The sequence below is a fragment of the Mauremys reevesii genome, linkage group 1 (genome assembly GCF_016161935.1).
Source record: "Mauremys reevesii isolate NIE-2019 linkage group 1, ASM1616193v1, whole genome shotgun sequence".
NCBI classification, from domain to species: Eukaryota; Metazoa; Chordata; order Testudines; family Geoemydidae; genus Mauremys; species Mauremys reevesii.
Genome location: NC_052623.1, coordinates 324765096 through 324792724, shown reverse-complemented (window position 1 = coordinate 324792724; position 27629 = coordinate 324765096). Strand labels below are relative to the sequence as shown.

At 40.8% G+C, this 27629-nt stretch overlaps 1 protein-coding gene across 9 annotated transcripts in view; it reads right to left on the bottom strand.

Moving 5' to 3' along the window:
- The window catches only part of BRD1 (bromodomain containing 1), a 151308-nt gene that overhangs the window by 95365 nt on the left and 28314 nt on the right, over positions 1–27629 (bottom strand). For 5 of the 9 annotated variants that reach the window (XM_039513958.1, XM_039514003.1, XM_039514011.1 and 2 more), the window contains exons 1-2: positions 17832–17889; positions 11535–12915 (exon numbers count right to left, since the gene is read on the bottom strand). In XM_039513958.1, coding sequence (XP_039369892.1) covers positions 11535–12915; positions 17832–17877 — 1427 coding nt within the window. In that variant the 5' untranslated portion in view covers positions 17878–17889. Of the gene's footprint in view, positions 1–11534; positions 12916–13385; positions 13403–15700; positions 15779–17831; positions 17890–18257; positions 18539–27629 lie in introns of those variants that run through there. The other 4 variants (XM_039513969.1, XM_039513990.1, XM_039513997.1 and 1 more) reach the window with 4 other exon arrangements.

The following is a 27629-nucleotide window of genomic DNA, read 5'->3' as shown; positions in this document are numbered from 1 at the left end:
TCCAGCACCAACTGAAGTCCCATTGACTTCAATGGGCATTGTATCAGGCCGTAAAGGATTCATAGTTTTTTTTAAGGCCAGAAGGGACCATTAGATAATCCTGTTGGACTTCATATATACCAAGCCATAACACATCATGATTAAATGATATTTCACAGAAAGGCACCAGTCTTCATATGAACACTTCATGAGATGGAGATGCCACCCATTCTGATGGTATTTTGTGCCGATGGTTAATCATCCTCACTTAAAAATTATGCCCTATTTGTTCTTTAAGTTTGTCTTGCTTTAATTTGCAGTCATTGGTTCTTGTTACAACTTTCTCCGCAAGATCAGAGAGCCCTTTAGTACTGTTTTTTTCTTCCCATTAAGGTTCTTCATGAAGCTCACACATCCTTACCTAGGTTCTCATTATTATAAAATGCAATAAAACAAAGTTTTAATTTTACATTTTATATTAGTACTTAAATGACAATTACTTCACTTTGGTTTTGGTAAAGCCAATATAAAGCCCTTTACCGTCTCTTCTCACTCACAATATGGAATATAAAACCAGGCCTCCATTTTCTAGAGTTCTTGCAAAAACTCTACCTGTCCAGTCATCCATTTGAGTAATTATTTTTTTTTGGATGGGACAAGTAAAATATAAAAGTTTAATAATGTAACAAGTGAGCAGGATTTTTTTTTGTTTTGGGGCGTGGATGAGTTTCAGTGCCTTGGCTGGTTAGTTTCATGAGTTTTATAAGGTTAATATAACTACTCCCCTATAGTGATATAGGATGTGATCTTCAACGGAGTCAGGCATCCAAATCCTTTTGAAATCCAATGGTATTTGGGAACCAAACTCCTTTAGGTTCCTTTGAAAATCCCAAGCAGGTATTGTTTTGTTTCCAGCATCTTTAAATAACTACCTTGAAAGGTAGCTGTTTAAAATCACACTGAAAACATATTTTTTTAAGAGGTATTTACTCTTTAAATATCTTATAAGTTTTGAAAGTTTTCTTCCGTGTCCATCACCATAGCACTTACCTCAAAGGACTACATATGGCAATGAGGAATGAAATATTGCTCAAAAATTATACACTTAAAAATAAAAAGCATAAATATAAGATCATGTGTGTTAACTCTTCCTACCTTCCATTTTCTATTTCCTAAGCCTTCCTGTGGATTATCTTAATTATAATTCATGGAGTCATATAATGTTTAGAACGTGTGAATTTAATTTATGAATTTATTTCCTACTACACCTCTACCCCAACATAACGCCACCCAATATAACACGAATTCGGATATAATGCGGTAAAGCAGCGCTGGGGGGGAGGGGGTCTGTGCGCTCCGGCGGATCAAATCAAGTTCGATATAACACAGTTTCACCTATGCGGTAAGATTTTTTGGCTCCCGAGGACAACGTTATATTGAGGTAGAGGTGTATTTTCCTTTTAATCGATTCTACAGAAAAATCTGATGTCCTACTTCTATACCTCAGGGATTTTGTTTAGTTTTTTTTTCCCTCCCCAAAGAACTGCGTGCCTCTTTTCCTTCTAGAAAAGTACTGAACCGTTGTCTCTCTCTGCTTTTTGCAGTTCTGTAACCTTCTTGTGAAACAAATAAAATTACCTGAAACAGTATTTTTGGCAATGTACATTAAAATCAAATTTCTTCTATAATTAAAGAGGAAGAACCAACCACTTCTCATTGCCTTTTTATCTGTCAGCTGGAAAATTTTAGTTAATATATGCAATTGGTGGATAAGTGAACCTCAAAATATTTCAGACTTTTTGCCTTTAAAAAACTAAAGCTCTGTTTTAGTTCCCCTGTTGGTTCAGAGCAAGAACTTTGGACTTATCTATGTTAACTGAAAACAAGGAACAATAGCCACATCCATATATACAATTATCAGAGACTGAATCTCTTTGGAGGATGCACTAGAGATGGCCTGCAAAAAAACTAACATTTGTCTCCACATATGTTATAGAAATACCAACTATTCTCCAGTTAGCCTCCATTTCAAGTTGGCTTTCACTGTACATATGAAACAAACAGAAAGCAACTCAGGAAAAGAAAAGGTAGGACATATCTATGGCATGTCTCTATACACAATTTATAATTAACCAATGAAATCAGACTTTTTTCCCCAATTGAGTCTTTTAGATTGTTATACACACTGTTAAGATAAACCAATTAATAATTTGGAACATGTGAGTTACATGTAAGGAGGTTTTCAATAACATAGCATGTAAGTAAGCACCCCCCACAACTTTATCAAAAACCATTTTTTACATTAACAGAAGCTATTTTGGAAAGAGAGGTTTGAAGCTTCTTTGCCAAAGTTTGTCCGAACTATCAATGAGAAGTGTGACTGTCACAATTCAATGGCTCTTTTCCTGGTTCAGGTAAAATTATTTCTTCAATTTTTATTCAAGGAAGTGGACAGTGACTTCAACAAATAGTCTTACTTATCCACCTGAGAGGTTATCAACTTAAAGAAACTTATAGGACAATCAGTCTTCCTTAGTGACCAAATTCCTATTTTCTTCAGAGCCTCTAAATTTCTTTCAGTAATGTGATCATCCAATTATTATTTTTCATCCAGGCATGACAACAGTGTTGTACAGCTATTTGGTAGTTACGGCATTTTGTGAGGCTGCTGTTTTTAACTCCCCATGTTAATTATGTGGATGTATTTTTTGTTGGGAGGTGCAAACAGAATGAAACACACACCTCTTACTCTTTTATAAATCCAAATAAAACAAAACAATATTGTACATTAGCCACTTATCCTCTGATTCAGATTTATACAATTATTCACTAAAGCACTCAAATATTTATCTTCAGATCTTTTGTGGTACCATCACCAGGAGTGATGATAAAAACAAACATTTTGATGTTGCCACTTTCCTGATATCTCAACTGCATAATATCTATCGCTATTATGCCAAAAGAAATGTTAAAGGTTTGAATAAACTATTCTACATGTGTTGAGGATGCCTGTAGAAGACATCATTTTGAAGGGATCCTTTTAAAATGTACCCTAACCAATTCTATACTTCAGCAAGTTCATATTCCAAGCATCTTGTGTTAAAATATCTTCTAATCCATGCTCTACGGCATCCCAAGTGTGGTCAAAGTTTTTTTTACCACATCCATATATTCAGTCAAGCATTTCATTATTTGGATATAAACACTTGTTCAGAAAAGGTGGCCCCCATTATTTATTTAAGAGAAATGGAGTGGCAGGCATATTGTGCACTGAAGCATACAGTGGCAGAACTCTAATTTCTACTATGTGTCGAAATAAGCCATCATCACCAAAACAAAGATAAATGTGGAAGAAAAATAATCTATGTAATAGAGAGGAAGTTTATCCTCCAAGATATCAGCTAGATATAATTATTTAAGAGTCTAAGGAGCTTCACTGTTCCTTCTCCATTGGTTGCATTCTGCAGACCAATTTCTCATAATAATTACATTTAATATTTTTTCAAGGTAATAGCATAAGGTAGCAGTGGGCTAGTTCCTGAACACAATTTGACACACAAAAAAAGCTAGATAATTACTGTCTATTACATTGTTATTTGCAAGTATTGTTCTTATTCCTTTCAGCTTCCAGTCACCAAAACAAGCTTGCATTTCAGATGTTATTTTCTCAGCTACCAAGACTGCATACATACTCTTCAGTGGAGCTAGACAAAATGGATTTTTTTTTTCTTTGTGGGCAATTAAAAAAAACATTTCATTTCAACAACAAAAAAGATTATGTGTAGACTGACCATTTTTAAGCATTCGGGGACTAGAATAAAATTTAAAAAAAACAAAAACAAAAAGTCATTTCAAACCAAAAAAAAAGTTTTCTTTCAAAAATGTCTAAACAACAAGTTTGATTGTGTTTAGTTTTTTTTTTTTTTTTTAAACTAAAGCAAACGTATCTGGTGAAACTGACAAAAACTTTTACCCAGTTCTAATCTGGAATTGAAGATGGCAGCAAAAGTTAGTCTTTTAATTTATCTGCTTCAATCAAGGGTTAAGGACAATTCTTGAATGAATGCGACGGTAACCTAGTGGGTTAACACCATGTCACAGTGCATCTCCACAGTACTGAAGAATTTTAAATCTTTCTACAGTATGTTTGATCCCTTTAACATTATGTAAAAACATTCCTGAGCCACACTCCTTACAGTTGGTATCAACCTTCAGGCACAGTTCTCACACAAGATCTTTTTTCCCCAAAGGATATAAATCATAATATTTGCCTCATTTTACATAGTGATCAAACTTGACATAGTGATACTTCTTTTGGCTCAAACATATAAACCAAGTCTGTATCATGTCTATACGTATAAAAAGAAAAAAAAACACCACCAAATGAATGTTATTTAGGTTGCAAAGTCAAGAACTAGAAAATTAGGCAATGCTAGATTTAGGTTGCACAGGCAGCCCTAATTCTGCTCCCTTGCACATCTATCATGTGCACTAAATGAGGCAGGGATCATTCAGGGAAAATAAAAAGTATGTGAAAATTAAACACTGCATCAACACATACACATGAAGAGAAGAATGAAGGTTGCACCAACAACTGTAAATCTGCCACTTCCTAACTTTTGAATGCTTTACTTTGCAATCTTTTTGTATGTAATTTCCTAGAATTATTGTTTTAAAGGAAAAAGGTAAAAACAAATTCCATTATGTACAACTGTAACAGCTTAGATATAATGCATCATCAGTAGAGTTTGAACCATTTACCTTGGCACTACGACACAGACTGTTATCATGTGAGCTACAGAGCCTACATTAACTGGTATAAGAAGGCTGTTATTCCAGAGGACAGGTTGGACCACTCGGGCAATGTGCTATATCTGGGGGGTTGCTGAGAGGAGCCGAGTCCCCCACCCCTCCTTCCCCCCACATACTCCTCGTCCTAGATGGTGTCAACTGGGGCCACATGCTGAGTACCAGTGGGGAAACGCCCCCACTACAGATGCTCTGACATCTTTCAAGTGTTCCCACTATAGCATGTGCAGCAACATTGTCAGCGCTGCCTCAGATCATATTTAGTTATTTTAGCATACTGCCAAAGTTTTGCTGAGGAATGCAAGAAACAGAAGATAAGTGATGATTTTCAGTTTATATCTCAGCCAAAGCTGAATGGAATTTCATGGAAGAAAGACAAGGCACTTCTGTAGGCTAAGAGATATCCCCCTGTTCAATATCTAAAGCAAACAATGTAAGTGTGAAAACTTCTCAAAGAAGATGTCAATCTTTTATCATCAAAGGTTTAGGGGACGCTCCCTTATAATAAACAAAGGCAAAAGTTAATGCAACATTAAAGTTACGAAAAATTTTAAAAAGCACAAAAGGAAGTAACAAGAGTCCTGTTGTAAGTAATTAACTAATATATATTTTCAGTGTGTGAGAAGTAGCTGATTAAATGAATAACGGAACATATACAGCATGTGCAGTGTGGGTGACAATGTTAGAGAAGACTGAAGGGGGGCGGGGGAAAGAGCTCCTACCCATTTCCACTGAGATCAACAGTAGAAGAAGTGGGCTCATTTTGCTGGAGAGTTTTCTCAAGGAGTAGTTTAATAGGACAGTAATGTTAATTTACACTGGGAGAGATGTATTTTTCCCAAGCAGGAAAGAGAAAGGATCACATTTTTGAAAAAATGCCAAAAGGACACAGAAGCCTATGGATTTATCTACATGGGACAGCAACATTGGTATAACTTGAATCTGCTTTTAAACCAATCTAATTAAACTGGTGCAAAAACTTGTATGAAAATCTGACCTTAACTCCCTTAAATGATTCTGAAAGCTTTACCTCGGAATTTCTCTTACACAAGCTTAATGTAAGAAAACTATGGAATACAAAATAATTGTACAGATATCCTGAAAAGACAGGGACTGCAAATTTCACACCCACTATTTTCATTAGTGTTATGGCAGGGGCTTTTGGGGATAATTTTACTGTGCGTGTATGTCAATATCACACACACACACACACTGTTCTGGAGTGCTTCAATGAGAGAAGCTACACCTGATTAAGGAGATGGTGCAGTTCTCATTCATACCTAAATGAATGTCCTGGAAGCAGGGCCTCATCAGGTTTTGATAAAGTTTCAGAGATGCTCGCTGAACGTGTTCAGAAGATATTTTTCCACTCACTTTACTTTTAATGGGTTTTTTTCCGCCTAAAGTTGACTAAGAAACACTCTCATGAAGGTCTAGCTACATGCCAAATAGAGAGTTTCTTTATTCAGCCAAAGGAGATTTTAAAAATATATACATTAAATGGCCTGATTTTCAGAGGTGCTGAGCACATGTAGCTTCGATCAACTTTTACATGGCCGTTCAATAGCTCTAAATATCAAACCAATTAATTATTTTTTAAAATTGACTTTATGTTTTCCTTCTTTTATAAAACTCAAATGACTTACATTTTCCTCACTCCATAGAAAAGGCATAGCAAGTTTCATCCCCAAGAGAGATACAGCTTAAAAATAGTATTAGAAAAGGGGTTAGTTTCCACGAACACTGCAAGTAGCATTAACCATAGCATTCACTATCATTTTGTGGAACTGTACTTAAAAACTGCCCACGTATTAATTCTCATAGTATTTATCCTTCAGGAAAGGGAGATTAGACCATGAAGATGTTGGGCTACAGTAAAATCAGTTCTCTCTTCAGTAAAGTCAAAATCAAACAAATCAAAAACAAAACTTTTTTGTTTGATTCACAGATAGATTAGTTTAGGAAAATATACACCTTTCAACTTTGGACTCTGAGGCAATATCCTAAGCCAAACAATTTATATTAAGAACTTGCCTTTAAACCATTTTTTTAAATTGTTATTTTTTATCTACACTTTTAAACCCCAGAGCACTGCCAAAAATATGATTTCTGGTCCGAGGAACCAGTGAACATGTCCAACTGCTTCAGCACAAGGCTGGAAACAAATGCTGGAATATCTGTGGAATCTGGGAATGGAAGTTTTCCCAACAATGTAGAGCACTTATTTCTATCCCTGATTTTTCATAAGATTTCATATATTAAAATTGGGTGATTGCAATCATCATAATGCCCCTCTCCTTACCCTCCTCCTCCATACTTATGTGATGGCCTCATTTTAGTGAGAACTAAAACTAAAAAAAAGCTAGAACTGGTTCAACACTGTTTGAACATTTAAATTCTGAACTGCTATTTAATTCAACCTGTTTAATTCCTGTCCCCTTGTTATGTGTGAACATTCAAGCAAACAGAATTACTTGCAAACGTTTTTGGAACTAGACTGAATGTATGAATACCTATTTTTCATGTGAACAAGAATATTTGTTACTTGCCATTAACCTGTTATAAAATATTAATTTTCTCATCAAGAAGCAGAAATAATTTCATTTCACCAATCACAAACCATGAACAGAGTACAATCCAACTGGAGTCTGCTACCAACCCAGAGAGGCTGAAAGCTGTTCGTCCAAGATATTCAACACAGATATTAACAGAAATCAGAACAGAAGAGGGCTACATTCTCAACAACCATTATTTGTAAAGAATAATTTGACCAGCTCTAACCGTGCATTATACATCAAATGATATAATTTATTTGTAGTATTATAGTAGCACTCAAAGGCCAATCAGGATCAGGGCCCTGTTGTGGTAAACATTATGAACACAAACATATGGTCCCTGCCACAAGTATCTTACAAAGCATTCATCTCGCTTAATCCTAAAACGAGAATACTGGTGCTATAAAAACAATGCTGGAATTGAAATTAGTATGGAGAGAGAGGCACATCAAAAAAATCTCTTTTCCTAAATTATGTGCCATATTTATTTCCTGTCCCCTATTGTACGTTGTGTTTTTGAGTATCAACTAGGTAAAGTCCCAGTTGTTCAGCAAAACTGAAGTCAGTGTGCCTCTCTGACACAGCCTTCTGTCCCAGGTCTCTGACATCGTAAGAAGTAGGTTTCCACATTCAAGAGGTATTAAATCTCATTTAATGTAAGTGAATGAAATCTGAAAAAAAATAAGTTTCAGTGCTCTCTTCATTTAATTAAGCTGTTCTAAGGCCTCATAAATTTGAAAATAGATAAATGAAGCCAAGTTACAATCTTGCAACTTTGCTCTCCTCCCCCACATAAAGGAAATCTCTCAGTGTTAGCTTTTTGGAAATTACCAGTCTCTCATTAACTCACACAAGTTCTAAATTAGATTTCCAGTACACCAGCAGTCCTTGTTTAAAATATTGGTAACACAGACATATAATTTTAACAGGTGATAATTGCTTTGATACTAGTTTGGGTCTATTTTAGTTTGTATTTACACTTCTGCATACAACAAACTCCTGCAGGCACTAAAACCAGTACACTACACAATTTTCAGTGTATCTACGTATATTTTATACATAGATACAAAAACTGCACACAAGATAAAGGTTTAAGCTGCTGCGGGAATTTACAATATACTGAAGTTTAAAATAAAAAGAGCAAGATTAGGATCACAGAAATTTTACCCCATTCATGATTTTTTTTATATAATGGAAACATTTTTAAACGAACTATTCAATTTTAGTTTTAACTATACAATTGTACTTTAAATTTTTTGCTGTGTCTTGAAGTACATCAAAAGGAAGCCTGCCAAATAATCAGTGAGGCCTTGGGAAGATCCGGGTGCTAAAGGAGAACTCCAGGAAGACAAAGCTACTGCAGAAAAGCTAAATGAATTCTTTGCATCTATCTTCCCTGCAAAGGACATGAGGGAGATACCTTCGCCATTATTTTTAGGTGAGAAATCTGAGAAACTGTCCCAGATTGAGATGTCAATAGAGGAAAAATTCATAAATTAAATAATAAGTTATCACCAGAGCTGGATGATATTCATCCAAGACTTCTGAAGGAACTCATATATGAAATTGCAGAACTGCTACCTGTGGTATGTAACATAGCACTTAAATCAGTCTTGGTAACAGATGACTGGCAGATAACTAATGTGATGCCAATTTTGAAAACAGGCTTCAGAGGCACTCCTGGCAATTACAGGCCAATAGGCCTAACTTCGGTACCAGGCAAATTGATTGAGACTGTAACAAAGAACAGAATTATTAGACACACAGACGAACACAATATGTTGTAGAGAATCAACAGATTTCGTAAAGGGAAATCATGCTTCACTAATCTATTAGAATTCTTTGAGGGTGTCAACAAACATAGATAAGGATTATCTAGTGGATATAGTGTACTTAGACTTTCAGAAAGCTTTTGACTAGGTCCCTCCCCAAAGGCTCTTAAGAAAACTAAGCAGGCATGTTATAATAGGGAAGGGCCTCTCTTGGATCAGAACTGGTTTCAAGACAGAAAACAAAGGGTAGGAATAAATGGTCAGCTTTCATAATGGCAAGAGGAAAATAGTGGAGTCCCCCAAAGATCTGTATTCGGACCAGTGCCATTCAGCAGATTCATAAATGATTTGGAAAGCACACTGTGAAGAGATACAAAGGCATCTCACAAAACTAAGTGACTGGGAAAGGAAGTGGCAGATGAAATTCAATGTTGATAAATGCAAAGTACTGAACATTGGACAACATAATCCCAACTATACATTCAAAATGATGGGGTCTAAATTAGCTGTTGCCACTCAAGAAAGAGATCTTGGGATTCACTGCATGATAGTTCTCTGAAAACATTCCCTCCATGTGCAATGGCAGTCAAAAAAGCTAACTATGTTAGGAACCATTTGGAAAGGGATAGATAATAAATCAGAAAATATAATGCCACTATGTAAATCCATGGCACACCCACATCTGGAATATTATATGCAGTTCTGGTCACCCTATCTCAAAAAAAAAGATATTAGAACTGAAAAGTACAGAAAAAGGCAACAAAAACTATTAGGGGTGTGGAACAGCTTCCATACAAGGAGAGATTAAAAAGACTGGGATAGTTCAGTTTAGAAAAGAGATGACTGAGGAGAGATATGAGAGAGGTCTATAAAATCATGAATATTGTGGAGAAAGTGAATAAGGCGGTGTTATTTCATCCTTCACATAACACAAGAATCAGGGGTCATCCAATGAAAGTTAAATGAAGGACAAAACTATTGCTGGGTTCAAAAAATAATTAGATAAGTTCATGGAGGATAGGTCCATCAGTGCTCTGGGTGACCTTAAATCTCTCACTGTTAGAAGCTGGATCACTTGATAAATTTCCCTGTTCTGTTCCCTCCCTCTGAAGCATTTGTCACCGGCCACTGTTGAAAGACTGGTTGCTGAGCTAGATGGACCATTGGTCTGACCCAGTATGGCTATTTTTATGTTCTCATGTATATGTTTTAGTGTCAATGTGTTGATGGCACAGAGCTTTTGGTTCTATGCCTAATAATTCATTTCAGATACATTATTAAACTGTAGAGCACTGCTTTAATGACTTACTGGTAAATTTCAAGACAAAATCTACACAGCAGCAAACTGTAATTCTTGCCAGCCTTACAGAACATAGCTGCACTGTGCAATATCAAACAGAAGATTTAGGAACAGCCACATGAGAATCTAACCTAGTGGTGGGCAATCTGCAGGCCGCATGCGGCTCATCAGGGTAATCTGACTGCAGGCTGCAAGACATTTTGCTGACATTGACTGTCTGCAGACACGTTGCCCTGCAGCTCCCAGTGGCTACGGTTCGCCATTCCCAGCCAATCGGAGCTGCGGGAAGCAGCGGGCCTGTGGACGGTCATCAGCAAAATGCCACACCGCCCACAGTCAGGTTACCCTGGCGAGCTGCAGGTTGTCCGCCACTGATCCTACCCATTCAGCCAAAGAACTGCCTCACAGTTCCTATACTACTTGGAAAACATTCTACTGCATACTAAAATTGAGTGAGCACAGGATGTCCAACTCAACAAAAGACCACTAGTATTGGTGGTCTAAGATGAGATTTTAAGGGAAACTCTCAACTTGAATGTTTTTTCAATTTACTAATTTCAAAAAATTCCCATTTCTGATAAAAATATTCTTTAATCAGCATGTAGAGAATATTTTGATTTGATATTTGTTGATGTCCCTTTAAAAAGCCTAGCTGAGAATGGAAAGTCAGGCACACTCAGGAAAGTACTTAAATCTGTGCTTAACCTTAAAGATGTGTTTAAGAGCTTTCCTGAAATGAGGTGCAGTTAAGCATATGATATTTTTACTATTCTGAATTGGGGCCTAGGTGAGTAAACTAAAAGGGCATACACAGAATTTACAGAGTGGAAGAAAAATGATTGCTGGAACTAACAATGAAATTAGAATGGGGGAAGAACTATCCTCCAATTTCTATGTGAAAGTATTTGTGTGTGCTTTGTGGCAAAAGTAATACAACATGCACACTTTACATGTTAGGGACACACAACAAAGGAAAAAAATGGAAAAAAATAGGTAAGTACCTTATGCAGTTTTTCAAATTTTCATTAATTATTTATCTGTAGAACCTATGACAAATGTATATTCAAAAGAACATACAGCAAAATTTAGACAAAAATGTCTGTATAATTGTTTGCTTACCTCTGAGGGGGAATATAAGGAGCAGATACTGTTGGCATAGCTGTACAGGGTTCAACCACTGATTTCTTGGCCTTTTTTGCCTTTTTTCTGACTTTTGATGTAGACCTTGCAGTTCTGACTGATCCCTCTTTTCTACACACACCATTTTTCAAGTCAGCTTCTCCATAAATATTTAGAGGTCGCCGTATACAACCTGGTGGAGTATGTGCATCACAATAGGCCGTCTTTTTTACAGAGAATGTTGTCCCACTGCCAGTTAATTCTTTCACAGGTTCCATTTTCATATACAAACCAGCCTTTTGAGCACATGTCACATGGAATGCTGTGTAACAGTTTGCTTTGTGGCACTGGATGCAGGCACCAACACCTTTCTGTTTACAGAGGTAGCATGTTAACTTCCATCTGGCTGGGGGAATGTTTCTGACACCATCAATTGGCTCAATAAAAACTGTATTGGCAAATCCAACTTCTGGAATCCACAAAGCACACACAACATGTCCCCAGCGGTCATCATCAGTTTTTTTAAAGGCACCTCCCTTGTTTGGGCACAGCACACAGTCTACAGGCCGGGAATGGGACTGCAGACAGCGTCTGCAGAGCCACTGACCCTCAGGTATATATGGCACCCCATAGCACTCCTGATGCACAGCTAAATTACACATATCACAAAATAAGATTACATTGCTGTTCTGACATTCACCATCCATGCATATACAACATACTGCATCTTCATCAATTAAAGACTGATGGTCACCCTGTTTTTGGTTCTCACAGTAAGACTCTTTTTCAAACCTGTCCATAAGGAATTCAAACATATTTTGTGACACAACTGATACTCCATCACTTTTTCGCTTTTCATTTATTATCTCTAACCATGCATAATCTTCTTCATCCATGTCATACTCCACTTCGTTGTCAAGTTCTTCTGCTGACTTTTCAATGAACTTATAATAAATTGGAGGTCTCCGAGGGGCAGAAGGTGGACTGTACTCAACAATACGTACTTTTGGTTCTGGAAGAGGACTTGTTGTAGCAGGTGTACCATGCGCACTTGGAAGAGCTTCATTTTTCTTTTTCACTTTGTTATTTTTATGCCGCTTGGCTCTCAGACAAACTGGTGGTCTCTCACTATTTTCTTTATTGCTGTTGCATTCACTCATTTCTTGTGCTGTGAGATCATCTTCTAATATTATCTCTAATGGATCAAAAATACTGATCCTGTGCAGGCGACCTTCAATTTCTATTTCAACCATCCTTTGAGCTTGAGCATATGTCAAAGTTTCTCGTGTAGGGGAGTGTTTAATACTGCACGGGGAAGAAGAATGCCTTGCTGCAGATACTCGATGGCATCTTCCTTTTCTCCTCATTTGGTAATGATTACCTAAAATTATAATCAGAGTTATTATATTGCATTTTAAATATTTCTCTCTCTTGCTAAAGTATAAAAATGAATACAGTAAAAAACAAGCGCTAATTTAAGCTTTGTACTATCCATGGACATGCAAGTCTTAAATTTATGCAATGTTTGTACTTGAAACAACTTAAATCGGACTACCCCTAACTTCTGAAGGCACACCAGTGAGCAACACATTTAGCATTACTCCAAATACAAATGTGTTGATAGATTGCTGGAATGAATTACACTAATTCCTACATTAAAAAAAGTCCCTCAGAGACAAATTAATAAGAGTATAATGAATTTACAGAACCTATAGTTCTGTAAATCTACAGGGCCAATCAAACTATAGCAATTCAACACTGGCACAGAGAAATTGTTGCCCAGGCCCACCCACGAAAGGATTAAACTTGTGCCGTAAGGTAACAGAAGTAGTCATTGTAATAGAAAATTACCATTGTTTTGTAGAATTAAAGGCCTGTATGCAAAGTCCTGGTTTCATTGTTAAAAGCTTATTCAGCAGCAGTCTGAGTAAGAAATATTCCAGAAATATTTTTGCGCAGAAGGCAATTATGATCAGAAAAGTGACTATGTAAAAATTATATTTGCTTTAACAAATCTGACCTCTGTATGTATTCAGAATTCTATCTATCTGCTTACAGTCAGTATGTATACACTTACCTAAAGTGAATCTCATATATGCATGGTTTATGTTATTTCCTCATGTGTCTCACTATTTATATTGTAAACTTTTTGAGATATGAAAATATGTAGAAGACAATTCCCTAGGTGTACTATCAGATAATCAACATAATCTTTGTCACTAAAATTATTATTATCACCATACGTTTTATTCAGCTCTGCATAGCCCATATGGCTGTGGAAGAGCACATTCCATTACGGCCCACATATCACCAAGACAACTATGAATTAAGGTTTAATACCAATGCTTTTACCACTAGTGGAGAGGTAAACTGAGAACTTTTAATTAATTTTAGCTCCTAGACTGGGCTTTGGGGGCTGCCAATTAAAAAAAATAAAATTCACTTTTAAAATTAACATTTGACCTGAAAGAAACCTCCAACGCTATATTCAAAGATTGATTCTCAAGAGTAAATCAGCATTTTCTGACTTGTAGTGGAGTTGCTAAAATTCCATTAACTTCAAAATTATACACAGCCATTTTGGGCTGGATTTGAACCCATGACCTAGGAAAAGAAACACTCATTTTTAGCTTCAAGGTCTACTGGAATAAAGTACTGCATCTGTATCATAAAGGAAGCTGTGATAAGAAGACTGAAAAAAATGGAAAACTAAGCATCCTGACCAGACTGGTCCATACACAGCTGGTAATCTGGAAAATTATTAAAAATAAAACTGTTGGCTTCCATGTTTGTATCTTTTTCAGCACAGGTCTGATCAGCTGACCAAATGAAAGACTATTTTCTCCCTGTCAGCCCTGCAAACTCAACCTGGCATCTGAAAGTCATGGTAATTACTTTACATTAATTTATCTTTAGAGCACTTTGAAAACCAGCTGTTAGACAGTAAGCAAGTCTCAACCCTACCAATAGCAAAGCTCTTGCTCTCCCTATAATTGATTTCTTAAGATCCCATGGCCATCAATCTGACCTACTAGCTAGACCATACCAGACCCGATCAAGTCAGAAATTATACATGATGGAGTGAATACAGTTCGCAGAAGAAATATTTCAGTCAGTGATAGTATGCCTACCAAAACATTGGGGCAAATATACATCAATTCTCTGCCCATCAGTTCCACGATACTTCTATTTTCTTCATAAAAAGTTGAAACAAAATTTACTACAACCTATAAATTCAAAGGCAAACCTAAAATAAAATGCTTTGCTCACCTTCAGAAGTTATATGCACAAAAATCACATACCTGACAATTTGCAGCACAAAGGCAAGATGAAATGTATCAAGCGGACAATACCAGATCACATCCCTTCCAGTATCTTCACCCTCTCTCCCCCAAAAAGGCCTCATTTAACAACAACAAAAAAAGGATCAGCCTGAATTAGTTTTCTTGGTTTTGTAGATGTAATATTGTGTTATTTAACAAACTGTGTGTTAAAGTCAAACACAACTGTATTAAAAATATGTTTCTAACACAAATCCAAAAAAGCAACGTCCAGTGCACAGTCACTACAGGGTGACATCTGATTTCCACTGTGCTTAGGTAATGAACAAAACCAATACACAGATTTTTCTCCTTTTGTGAATTTCCATGAAACTTTTAATAGAGGTGCTTGTGAGGATAAATATATTAAAAGATTGAGGAGTGCTCTGAGATCTACTGATGAAAAGCACTATATTAAAGTTAGGTATTATTATTATTTGTTTGTAAAGCAACATTTCATTGACCATGTCAGTTTCCAACCACAGAACAGATGAATCCACTAATATTTGCTATAGTAGGTCTAATAACTAGATATAAAGAGAGTGAAAATTTAATTTAATTCTAAATTTAGTTCCCATTATCTCACAAATTCTGGGGCAGGGAATATAAAATGGCCCCTCTACATTTCAATAAAAATGTATATTTCTTTGTTCCCTTTTAATGCTGTAAAGCCATATATCAATTTGTTAGTGCAAGAGAACCTGACATTGAAATTGACCGATTTTGTTACATTTTTGTAAGATAATGATAAATAGCACAATAGGAAAGAGTAAATAGATTTTTTTTTAAAAATCAATTTTAATAATCCAACATATGAATATTTGGAGCATTTTTATATAAACCCACCTATGTTTATATACACCATAACCAGAGCTTCAAACACCAATGACATTGATCATGGAGGTAACTGCCTATTACCTCAGACTGGAAAAGAAGGATAAACAGTGGCTATTATGACTGACTATACAACATGGGTTCTCAAACTTTTTCTTTCCGAGCCCCCCACATGTGCTATAAAAATTTCCCAGCCGACCTGTGCCATAACAACTGTTTTTCTCCATATTCAGTAGATTAAAAGCCAGGGCTGGCATTAGGGGGTAGGAAAGCAGGGCAATGGCTCAGGGCCCGACCCCACAGGCAGCTCTGCAAAGCTAAGTTGCTCAAGCTTTAGCTTCAACCCTGGGCAGCAGGGCTTGGATTTCAGCTTTCTTCCCCATGCCCCAGCGAGTTGGCCCTGCTCTCTGGTATATTTTGGTGGACCCTCTGAAACCTGCTTGTAGCTCCCTAGAGGGCCCCAGATGCCTGGTTAAGAACCACTGCTATAGAAGACTCTGCCATTTGTCTATATCCTAGTCATTGTTCTTTCATATATTCCAGGGGTCGGCAACCTCTGGCACACGGCTCGCCAGGGTAAGCACCCTGGCGGGCCAGGCCAGTTTGTTTACCTGCCACGTCGGCAGGTTCGGCCGACCATGGCTCCCACTGGCCACAGTTCACAGTTCCAGGCCAATGGGTGCATCGGGAAGCCGCAGCCACTATGTCCCTCGGCCCGCGGCGCTTCCCACCACCCCCATTGGCTCGGGACGGCGAACCGTGGCCAGTGGGAGCTGCGGTCAGCCAAACCTTCCAACGCGGCCGGTAAACAAATTGGACCAACCTGCCAGGGTGCTTACCCTGGCAAGCCGCATGCCAGAGGTTGATGACCCCTGATATATTCTAATATTGGAAAAAAACCACAATAATGCGTATTTGTTTTCAGGCCAAAAAGCAATTTCTCAAGTACAGTGACAACCAGTTGATGGAACAAGAGTATCTCAGAATGCAAGCAGCTTGCCTCCCAGACTTAGTGCAAATGTCATAAATCCTAAATAAGGGAAGATGTTGACCACAAAGTGATGAAAAAAGGCACCTCCCAATAATGAGATTAAGACAATTATCATTTACATGCTTAAGCACCTTCTCTTACATTTAGATTATTTCTGGCCCAATCTGAAAATGGATGGCAACTTAACATTTTACACTTAAAGGAAAACAGTAAAAATGTGTGGGAGGGAGACTACATGTGGAAGTAGTATTGAAATTATCGTTCCTAATTTTGCATATGCCTAGTTTGGGTGAGTAAAAAATGCCTTCGACCCTAAAGCATAACAATAAGGGTTACTAACCTTACCATAAAACAGGAAGACTTCCTAATGTGTTACACAACTCTGGTTTGGGGCACTTCCCTCCTTTTAAAGCAGGATAAGGCCTGTAGAAGATGAAGAAATGCTCTCCACAGAGCTTTTGTTTTCCTTAGAATGACAATTTGCTGAGACAATTTCCATTGTCATGACAAAAAATGTGAAGATGCAGTTGTTTATGTGCAATGAAAGTTATGGGGCTGAAGCACTGCTTGCTAAGAGAATAGGTGAGAGGAGAGCAGATTAAACCTATGGTTCAACACTTGTCTGGACCTTTGTAAATGCTGCCAACTGCGTTGCAAACCTGCAGCGAACCCTGCACTCACTTCTCTTCTTCTCCCTCATTTCTTTGTATTTGGTCCTTATCTCTCTTGCTTTGTGGAAGAGAGATCCCCCATTACATTTGTGGTTCTCAACAAGAATCCATCTGTGGACCACCGCAAAAAGATGGACACAAAAAAACTACCAAGGATGCTACAAACAGTCCATTAGTACCAGACCATAAGAGAGAGCAAGCAGAAACATTCCAGCATGCACGTGGAGAGAGGATACCAGCAGCCTCAGCCTTCAGAGTAAGATCACCCTCTCAAGTCTAGCCATATTGATGCACAGAAAATACAATGGCTGAACCCTAAAGAATTAATTTGATCCCATCAATGACAATACCCATGTTAGGCCTGGGCTCTACCAAGTCTAACATTCCCTGGGTCTCCCGGAGCCCAGCAAGGAGGTAACCGGCATCATTCACCACACTAGCTCCTTCTCCACCCTGCCGCCCTCCCAAAGGCCGCACTCACCTAGGCTCTTCCCGAATGGTTTCTTCCCCAAGCTCCCTCTCCCCATGCACACGCAATGGGTGGTTCCTGCCACGCCCCTTATCCCTCCCACACCCTGTTCCAGTACGAACACTTCCGGCCCGCGCCCATCACCGCTCTAGCCACACACACCCCCGCGCGCGAATGGTTCCTGCCCGCGCCCGTCACCCCCGCGCGAATAGTTCCTGCCCAGGCCCGTCAGCTCCAGCCCTTCCCGAGCCTCGCCCCACCCCCACCCCGACAATACTCGGCCCACAAACATGGCGTCCAACAAAACAGCTTGCGCTGCGCCCTCCCCCGCCCGCTGTGCCGGGCCGCCTGCCCCCGCTCCCGCCACCAAGCCCCGCTCGCTAGGCCCGGCCCTGCCCGCCAGCCGCCGGCCCCGCTCTCCCGCCCGGCCGCACTCACGCTGTGGGAGCCGCCGGAGCGCGGCTGACAGACCCTCCTGCTCCTCGTCTCCGGGTCGACGCTGCGGCCGGTCTAATGGCGGAGGCGGCTCCACCGATGCCGCTCCCAGCAGCCCCGGGCGGCCAAGCGGGCGCTGGCGGTGCCGGGCTGCCGGCGGCGGGTGCGGGGCTCCTGCTCGGGCCGCGCGCGGCGCATTCGGGAGGCGCGGAGCTGGTCGCAGTCCGGCTGCGGGCTCGGCGCTCCGTCCTAGAGCTGAGAACCTCCCCTCCCCCCTCAGCACAAACAATGCGGCTTCACCACAGCGCTGCGCCGGCGGGGGGAGCGGGGGACGGGACGTGAGAACGCCAGTCCCAGGCACCGCCCCGCCGCCGTGGGGGAGGGGCCCTCCCAGGCCTGTGTTGCAAGGGGGAGGGGGCCCGGCCCGTGGTGCAGAGCAGTGCCGCGCCGCGCCGCCGGGAAGCGGCTCTCCCTGACACGGGCAGGCACGCGGTGCTGCCAACCTCAGAGCCAAAGTCAGGCGTCGGCCCCCCCAAAGCACGATTGGCCTAAAATAGAATGCGGGGGGGTCACCTTTTTCCACTCCCTTCTGTGCCTGTAGGGCTGAGGCATTTTCAGATAGAAAAGTCAACCTTTAATCCACACAAAATGCACACCACTTCCCCTCTGGCTCCTAGATATAGGGCCTTACTAGCCATTTCCTTTTCCTGCCGTGACCCCACAGCTAGGCTTCTCTGTCGCCTGCTGGGCTAGGACTCCTACACCTGGGTTCCAGCAGCAGCAGTTTGGGACTTCCCTCCACTGCTGCTTCCTATCCCAGTATCAACTCTCAGCTCTAGGGCCATACACATGTCAAGGCAGGTCTGTGGCCGTAGTCCCAAGGCTTTTGCACGAAGCTCTGCCCACATGCCCAGCCCTGAAAGTTGTGGGATGGGAGATTTACTGAGAAGCGTCTCTTGTGTCATCAGAACAGCTCCTAGTGCAGGCACCAAAATCCTGTGACTCATGGATCAGTGTCAGTTCATGGGAGTTGGCAACACTTCCCCTGGCTGCTTGGAGTTGACTTTCCCTCCACTGACCCTCAGGCTGGAGGAGCTGCTATTCCATCCCCTCCATCTCCCACTCCCATCACTGTCTTCTGCCCTTCCCCCCCCCCCCAGCTCTCCTCCTAGCCCTCACAACATCCTGCAGCCCTGAAAATCCTAAATTGCCTCCTGCTCCCCCTTATTCTCCCCATCTACTTTTCAGTGTCTCTGCTGCTCCTCAGAGACCCTGTGTCCTATCTAGCCATTGGGACCATAGAGTGGCAGCTTTTTTTGCCTGTAGGCCTGGCTTCAGTCTTATTGAAAACAATGTGAGTTGGCAACCAAGTTTATTAAGGGCAGCCTCATGTCCACATGCAGATGGACTGGAGGGAAATATAGGAATGATGGCAATTTTGAATAAGGGAAAATTTGTGAGTTGGCACCTTTCATCATGTTTTCATGAGACAGATAAAATAACATCCCAGAATTACTAGAGTTGTGATAAAAAAAAGCGAAAGTTGGCAACACTGGCACAGCCATCATGCAAGAGAGACACACAGCTTTGCCTGAGTGAGGTATCACTGCACAGAACTGTGGCCCTGGCCCTCTCTAGCTCCAGGGCGAGAAGGGGGACACAGGCTTTTCTCAACCATAAAGTTATTCCTTGGGAAACAGAGGCATTAAGTACCTGAGTATCACATTAAAAAGTATGTGTGTAAAAAAGAGAAATTATACAGAAGAGCTGGTAAAATATACACTTAGGCCTAGTCTATAACTGCTGGTTGGTCTCAGCACCACTGCAACACACCTCACATCCACACATAAAAGTGCTCCAACGGTTCACAAATGTTACAACCACTCACTGAATTAAGTTATCTTTGTTCAAAGAAAGTCTGTTTAGCTAGGTTCCTATATTGCAACTATCACCATAATATCTGAATGCCTCACAAACAATAGATTTGTCCCCACATAAGAACATAAGAATGGCCTTACTGGGTCAAACCAAATCATCAAGTGATCCATCTCCTGTTGCTCATTCCCAGCTTCTGGCAAACAGAGACTAGGGACATCATTCCTGCCCATCCTGGTTAATAGCCATTGATGGACCTATCCTCCATGAATTTATCTAGTTCTTTTTTGAACCCTGTTATGGTCTTGGCCTTCGCAACATCCTCCAGCAAGGAGTTCCACAGGTTCACTGTGTGTTGTGTGAATAAATACTTCCTTTTATTTGTTTTAAATCTGCTGCCTATTAATTTCATTTGGTGACCCCTAATTCTTGTGTTATCTACTTTCTCTACACCAGTCATGATTTTATAGACTTTATCCGTCTCTTTTCCAAGCTGAAACGTGCCAGTCTTATTAATCTCTCCTCATATGGAAGCTGTTCCACAGTAAATCTATCCCTGTGAAGTATGTATTACTATACTTAATTTACGGACAGGGAACTGAGGCACAGACAGTTTATAACTTGGATATCTGTGACAGTGCGAAAAACTGAATCCAGATCCCAAGTCCCAGGCAAGTGCCTTAGCCACCAGACCATCTGCCATGTTGTCTTCTACCATGCCAGTATCCACTGGTAAAGTGCCAGAATGGACAGATACCACTGGCATCATAATCCCAACATTATAAACAGTCCTTCCTCTACTGTCCCACAGTGCACCAATCACTGCTGAGGTGGCCTTTCTGATCTGATTTCTGCACTCCATTCTGTCAAGGTCAAATTGCCTAGAAGCCCTTTACTTCCATAAAAAGTACTGCTCATGCTATAGAGTTATTGTATGCACTATTTTCACAATGAAAATCCATTTCCCATTTCTGTTACCCAAATGTGATCATATTGTCAACTAGTCCCAGAGGAATCAATTTACAAGCCTGCTGCCAACTGGCTTGAGGTTGCCGTGGAGATGCTGGTATCCATCTGGAGAGAAGAAGAGATCCAGGGGCAGCTGAACTCAAATCATACACATTACCTGACTAGGTATCCAAAAAACTGGCTGAAATGGGCATTGTTAGAAATGCCAAGCAATGTCAAGAGACAGTAAAAGGACTGAAGTTCCTATATCATGAGGCCTTGCATAATAAAAGGCCAATTTGGGGCAGACAACAAGCCATTTTACAAAGAGCTAGGGCACACACTGGATGGGTTAAAACTGGCTCAATGGCAAATCTCAAAATGTTAATGCGGAAATATCAACGATCAGTTCTTGGTCCAACACTATTTGATGTTTTTATCAACAACCTATATGATAATATAAAATTTTTGCTGTTAAAGTTTGCAGATGACACAAAGATTGGTGGAGTAGTAAATAATGAGAATAGGTTACTGTTACAGAGTGATCTGACTCTCCTGATTAAATGGTCACAGTCCAACAAAATACATGTTAAAGTACATTTTAAAGTGCAAGATAATACATCTGGGAACCAAGAATGCATATTATATCTACAGGATGGGAGATTCTGTCTTGCAAAGCCATGACCCAGAGAAGGATTTAGGGGTCATCATAAATAATATCTTCAACATGAACTCTCAGTGCAATGTTGTGGCAAAAAAGGACTAATGCAATCCTTCGATGTATAAAAAGGGGGATATCAAGTAGAAGTAGGGAAGCAATCTTGCCTCTGTACTCAGCACTGGTAAGACTGTGATTATTGTGTCCAGTTCTGGTGTCCAAACTTCAAGAAGGATGTGGAAATACTGAAGAGACTTCAATGGGGGAATCACAAAAATGATCCAGGGCCAGGAAAACAAGTCTTACAATGTGAGGCTTAAGGAGCTAAATTTCTTCAGTTTATCAAAAAGAAGGTTGAAAGGTGATTTGATCACTGTGTGTAGGTACTTACATATAGAAAAGAGATCTGATAGTGGGGGACTTCTCAAGCTTGCTGACAAAGGCATAACAAGATCCAACGGCTGGAAGTTAAAGTCATCCACATTCAACCTTGAGATAAGACACAATTTCCTAACTGTGAGGGTAATTAAACATTGCAACAGTTTACAAGGAGAGGTGACAGATTCACAATTCTTTGGAGTCTTTAAAGTGAGATTAGATTTAAAAAAAAATGCTTTAATCCAGTATCTGGGAGAAATTCTACGGCCTGTATGCAGGGGGTCAGGCTACATAGTCGTTGTGTTCCTTTCTGCCCTGGGAATCTATGCCTGAGTATCCCTGTTCATCCCTTTCCTTCATGGGCCATGGGGAAACAGGATTGCTGCATTGCCCTTAACATACTCATAAAACTTGCAACTCTGCATTTGGATAATGACTATAATCACATCTAAGGCTTCAAATCTTCAGTTGGTCATCACCTGCAGGAATCAGGAAGGAATGTTTTCCCCAGTGCACAATTGCCTAGATGTATTCTATTTTGTTTATCTTTCTCTGAAGTATCAGTTTGGCCACAAATGGAGAAAAGACACCAGACAGGGTGGACCAGTGTCCTGAGGTGGTGTGTCTGTGGCTGGTGTGTCTTGATCATATGCTCAGAGTCAAAATTACTGCCAGATCTGGGGTCAGGAAGGAATATTTCCCCATGTCAAATTAGAAGTAGAGTGACCATATGTCTCATTTTAGCTGGGACAGACCCTTTTTTAAAAGTGGGCATTTGTCTTGTTTGCTCTTGCTGACTTTATCAGTTGGCGAGAACAAACAGGACAAATGCCCACTTTTGTCAAAAGGTGGTGTGAGGTGTGAAAAAACGCGTGGGGGATGAGTGGAGATGCCAGCCCCACATAGAGGAGGAGACAGGGCTGGGGATGGGGAGACAGTGTTCCATCATGTGGGGGGCCAGCAGAGTTCCAGCAACTGGGCAACAGCCTCGTGCCGGGGGATAAGGGGGAGGCTTGGGAGAGCAGCTGGGGGTGTCCCATTTTCCCTTTGGGAAATATGGTCACCCTAATTAGAAGGGACCTTGTTTTAGTGGGTTTTTGCCTTTCTCAGCAGCATTGGATGTGGTTGGCCTGCTGGGATCATCTGAGCATATCTCACCTAATCAGTTCCCTGCCCTTGCAGAGGCCCCAGACATTGGTGGCACTGCAATCTGTCCTGTTATCTGTCTATGGCACACAGTTTAGTCTCATGACTCAAACGCATTGGTCTATCTAACGTCTTTGGACTCAGTATAGGGGTGTCTGGGTGAAATTCAATGGACTGTAATACATACATCAGACATGCCTTCTAGCCTTAAATTCTATGAAACTATGTCATCCTTAGAGCTTGCCTCTCCACCCAACTCAAGTGCTTCTGTACAGTAAAAAGGAACCATACATAGTGAGGAATGTATGTAGGAGAATGCTGGCTTTGTGAAACTTGACCAGCTGGATAAAGTACCAGGTCAGGAGATGGCAAACACATTTCTGGAATCCCAGGATCTATTATGGGGCAAGAAGCCACAGGATCTGGAGATGGTAGCTAAACAGTTCAGGAGAAAAAATATGTGACACAAGGGACCCCCTACAGCAGATATGCATTTTTATTGCTGTAAATTATACCAGTGTGGGCTAATTTAGCAGGCTTCAGGTCTTGGAGAAGAGTACTCTGCGTTCTTAATAATGCCATTATTAGTGTTTACTAAAAGGCAGATATAGCCTTACATAAAGGTGGAAGTGTCCACTTCTCCTGCTCCAAAATGCCCAACTTCAGATATGCAGAATCTGAGTTTTTAGAGTACTCGACATTATATAGCACTTCATGTGTTCAGTACACTGCTCTCATTGACTTCAGTTACTGTTGTGACTGCTTAACACTTCTGCAAATCAGGTCCAAGGTGTCTCAAGTGGAGCATCCAGAAAATGGGGAACGCTATTAGTCGTCACTTCCCCAGCACTACATAGGAACTTTGTATTAGAGACGGAAATAGAATAAAATTATCCAGGATGGCATTCAACTGTCTAAAATATAAGAGCATCCTTTCTCTTCTTGCAGTCCCCTGTCTCATTCACTACACATCTACCAAATTCTGCAACAAAGGAGGCCAGAGTTCTACAGACAATAGTCAAATTCATCACACACCACTGGTTTATTCCCTGATCATCATCTGTCTTGTACACTGAACATGCTTGGGGTCCTGTGGACACATTAGTGTGCAATCATGTAATTAAATATTGAATCATATTGCTTTTAATCATTGAAATACGCTTTCATGGGCAATCTTAGTTCTGATATTTCCTGATCTTGCTAATTTAATGTTCCTTTAACATATAATGTTCCTTTAATGTAATTTCCTGAGATTTTAAGTAAGCAACCTGAAAAATAGAAATTCCTTCATGAGGAATTTATTCACCCCTGTTATGGGGCATATATACTCCATGCTGGTCCAGCAAACACGCAGTTAATGCAGGTACTGCAGGCCAATGCTGATTGGCAGCCTCACAGCAGCTGGGAGATTAAAAGACCCTGGGAAACAGCTTGGTAGGGTGGCTGCTAGAGGAGTATACTAGTTGGAGACAGGAACTCCTGCTAGCTAGCTGCTCAGAGACAGCACCCTAAGAAGGGATGAGTGGACCAACATGCTGAAGAGCCTAAAGAAACCAGGGGAGGTAGGAAGGAGCTCAGGGAGTTGTCAAGCCCTGATTTTGTTTTATGGGTGGGGTGCTCTGTGACTGTGGGGTGTATTTCTGTTCCTTTGTTCGGTTACATCTCTGAGCAGAGTTCCTCTAGGTGATCTCCATTGACTTCTTAGATACTTTTGAGGAGCTGTGGGTGCTGTCAGGGGTTCTCTGCTCAGTGTCCCCTTCCAGTTATCTGATTCTTGACTTCTGACCTTCCTTCCCTGTCCTGCTCCTGTTTTTTTGTTTTTTTTTTGGGGGGGGGGGGGTTGAAATTTTGGCATTAGATTTCACTCTGCATAAGGACAAAGCCAAGGTCTTTTGAATCTTCCCCCACCCACTGCAAAAAAAACCACAACCTATTCTAGAATAGCCAATAGCCAGGTAGCTAGGACACTCATGTGTGATATGGGAGACTTAGGTTTAAGTCCCTGCTTTGTCTGGACCCAAGAAACCATTTAGGGAAGAAAAAGGAAAAAAACCTTAGTCATAGAATTATAGTATTTAGGGCCAGAAGGAATCCCCACAATTAGTTGGCCCTTGAGTATATCACAGATTGCTGCCCCCACACAAACCCCAACAACCAAAAGTAGACCAGAGCACTACAGCCCTCATGAGATTGAATGATTATGTGCCACAGACAGAGACTAGAAGGAACTGAGGTGCACTGATTCCTGAGGTCTATGCAATGACAGGGACTTGAATATGCCTACATGATCCTGGCAAGTGACCACTTCCCCATGCTGCAGAGGAAACCCCTAAGGTCACTGCCACTCTGACCTGAGGAAAAATTCCTTCCCAACCCCAAATATCACAATTAATTAGCCCCTGAACATGAAAGCAGAAACCAGACAGCCAAGCACCTGAGAGAATCCTCCCAGCACAGATACAGAGCACCATCCCATCCCATCTCCTGCTGTTCCACCCCTGATGTTTCAGAGGAAGTAGACAAAAAAACAAACCACCCAGAATATTTGGGGGGGTGGGGGATATTCCTTTCCTGGTCCCTATAGGTGAACATCAGACTTAATAAATCAGAAGGGACTCCCAAGATGGCCAAGCCCTACCTTCACAACCCCATTATACAATCCAACTCAAATTTGTCAAGCTTTCTTTTAAAACTAATTAAGGTGTTAGTTTCCCAACAGGAGTTGGGGGAGTAGTTCCAGAACCTCACTCTTCTGTTTAGATACCTTCTAATTTCCAGCCTAAATTTGTTCATGGCCAGTTTATACTTATTTGTTCTTGTCCCAACATTGTCCTTTAGCTTAAATAGCTCTTCACCCTCCCTGGTGTTTACCTTCTGGATGTATTTATATCCTCTCCCTTACAAGATAGACTCTCTATCCCCTTGATCAGTCTCATAGATTTTCTTTGCACCTTTTCTAGTTTGAATTCAACATTCTTGAATATGGGTCAAAAAATTCCCAACTAGCTCAACACAATGCTTGTCCCTGTCCACCTTTGCTCCTATTCCTCCAGTTTGTCATTGTCCTGTCCCTGTTACCCTATGCTTCTCTCTCCCACAGCCTCTCTGTATTTTCATCCCTGACTCTGCTCCTCACCTCCATGTACTCAATCCAGCATGCTTCCTTTTCTAGGCTGCCTGGGTATCACCAGAGGCAGCATTGAGAGCAGAAGAGTCTCCTGGTCAGGAATGGGCACTCAAACAACCCAGCAGCCCCACCACTCAGAGGGAGCAATTGCAGGAACAGCCACTGCACATGGGGAGCATGTTCAGTGCAAATTGTACATTCTCAAAATAGTCCTTCTCCAAACTCTAACAAACCTCCACAAAGCATGTTCAAATGGCAATTTTTAGAGGCTTGAATTCTGCCACATTCGGGTTAAGTGTCACAGGGACAGCAAAAGGTGCCTATGATGCCACCCCTCTGTGACAGATTGGACCCCCCTTCTGGGGTGCCACCTCATGTACTGGGATTTCACTGAGTCTCTCTTGCTCAACCACCCATGGTTCCCACTCCATGCTTTGCTGAATTAGGCTCTCCGGCCTCTTGCAGCGCACACACACAGGTAGGGCCACACCCTGCTGCAGACACAGATTGAAGTCCTCTCTGTGTGAGAGGACTCCTGTGCACACCCCTTTTGGGAGATAAACCCAAAATAATACTGTCTTGCACTGTATAGCAAACCCTGCATAGCACAAGCTTATAAAAATCCACCCTCTTCCTCAATGTGAAGAGATGTGCATGACTTTTTCCCCTCAGCCCCCGTTAGAAATTACATAAAGTGGGTTTAATGATAAAATAAGTTTAACTATAAAAGGTAGATTTTTAAGTGGTTAAAGGGATGGCAAACAGAACAAAGCAGATTACCTTAGTAAATAAGCTCAATTTGCGGCTTTTGTTTAACACACTAGATGAGAGGGATAAAAATTAGCAAATTCTCACCCTGAGTGATAAACCGTCTGGCAGATTTTTAAGGTATGAGTTGCCTTGGCTTTCCCAGGTTTTTTTACACAGACTAAAAATCCTTCCAGTATGGGACCATCACTTCCCACAGTTCAGTGTTTGTTCCCCAGGTAATTTCAGGTGTGTTGTAGGGAGAGTGAGGTCCCCTCATGTTGTCATTGTCCCTCTTTTATATCTTCTCCCCACTTGCTGGAAAGCTTTTTGCTGTGACCTGGGTCAAACAGTTCCCACTGTGCAGAGTTATCTCTGAGAGGTTTCAATTGCATACAGTTCCTGGGGTAATCCTTATGCTTGTGTGTGTATATAAGGCACTAACAGTGTTTGGTCTCGTCCAACATGGCACATTTGAAATACAGAGACATGGTCA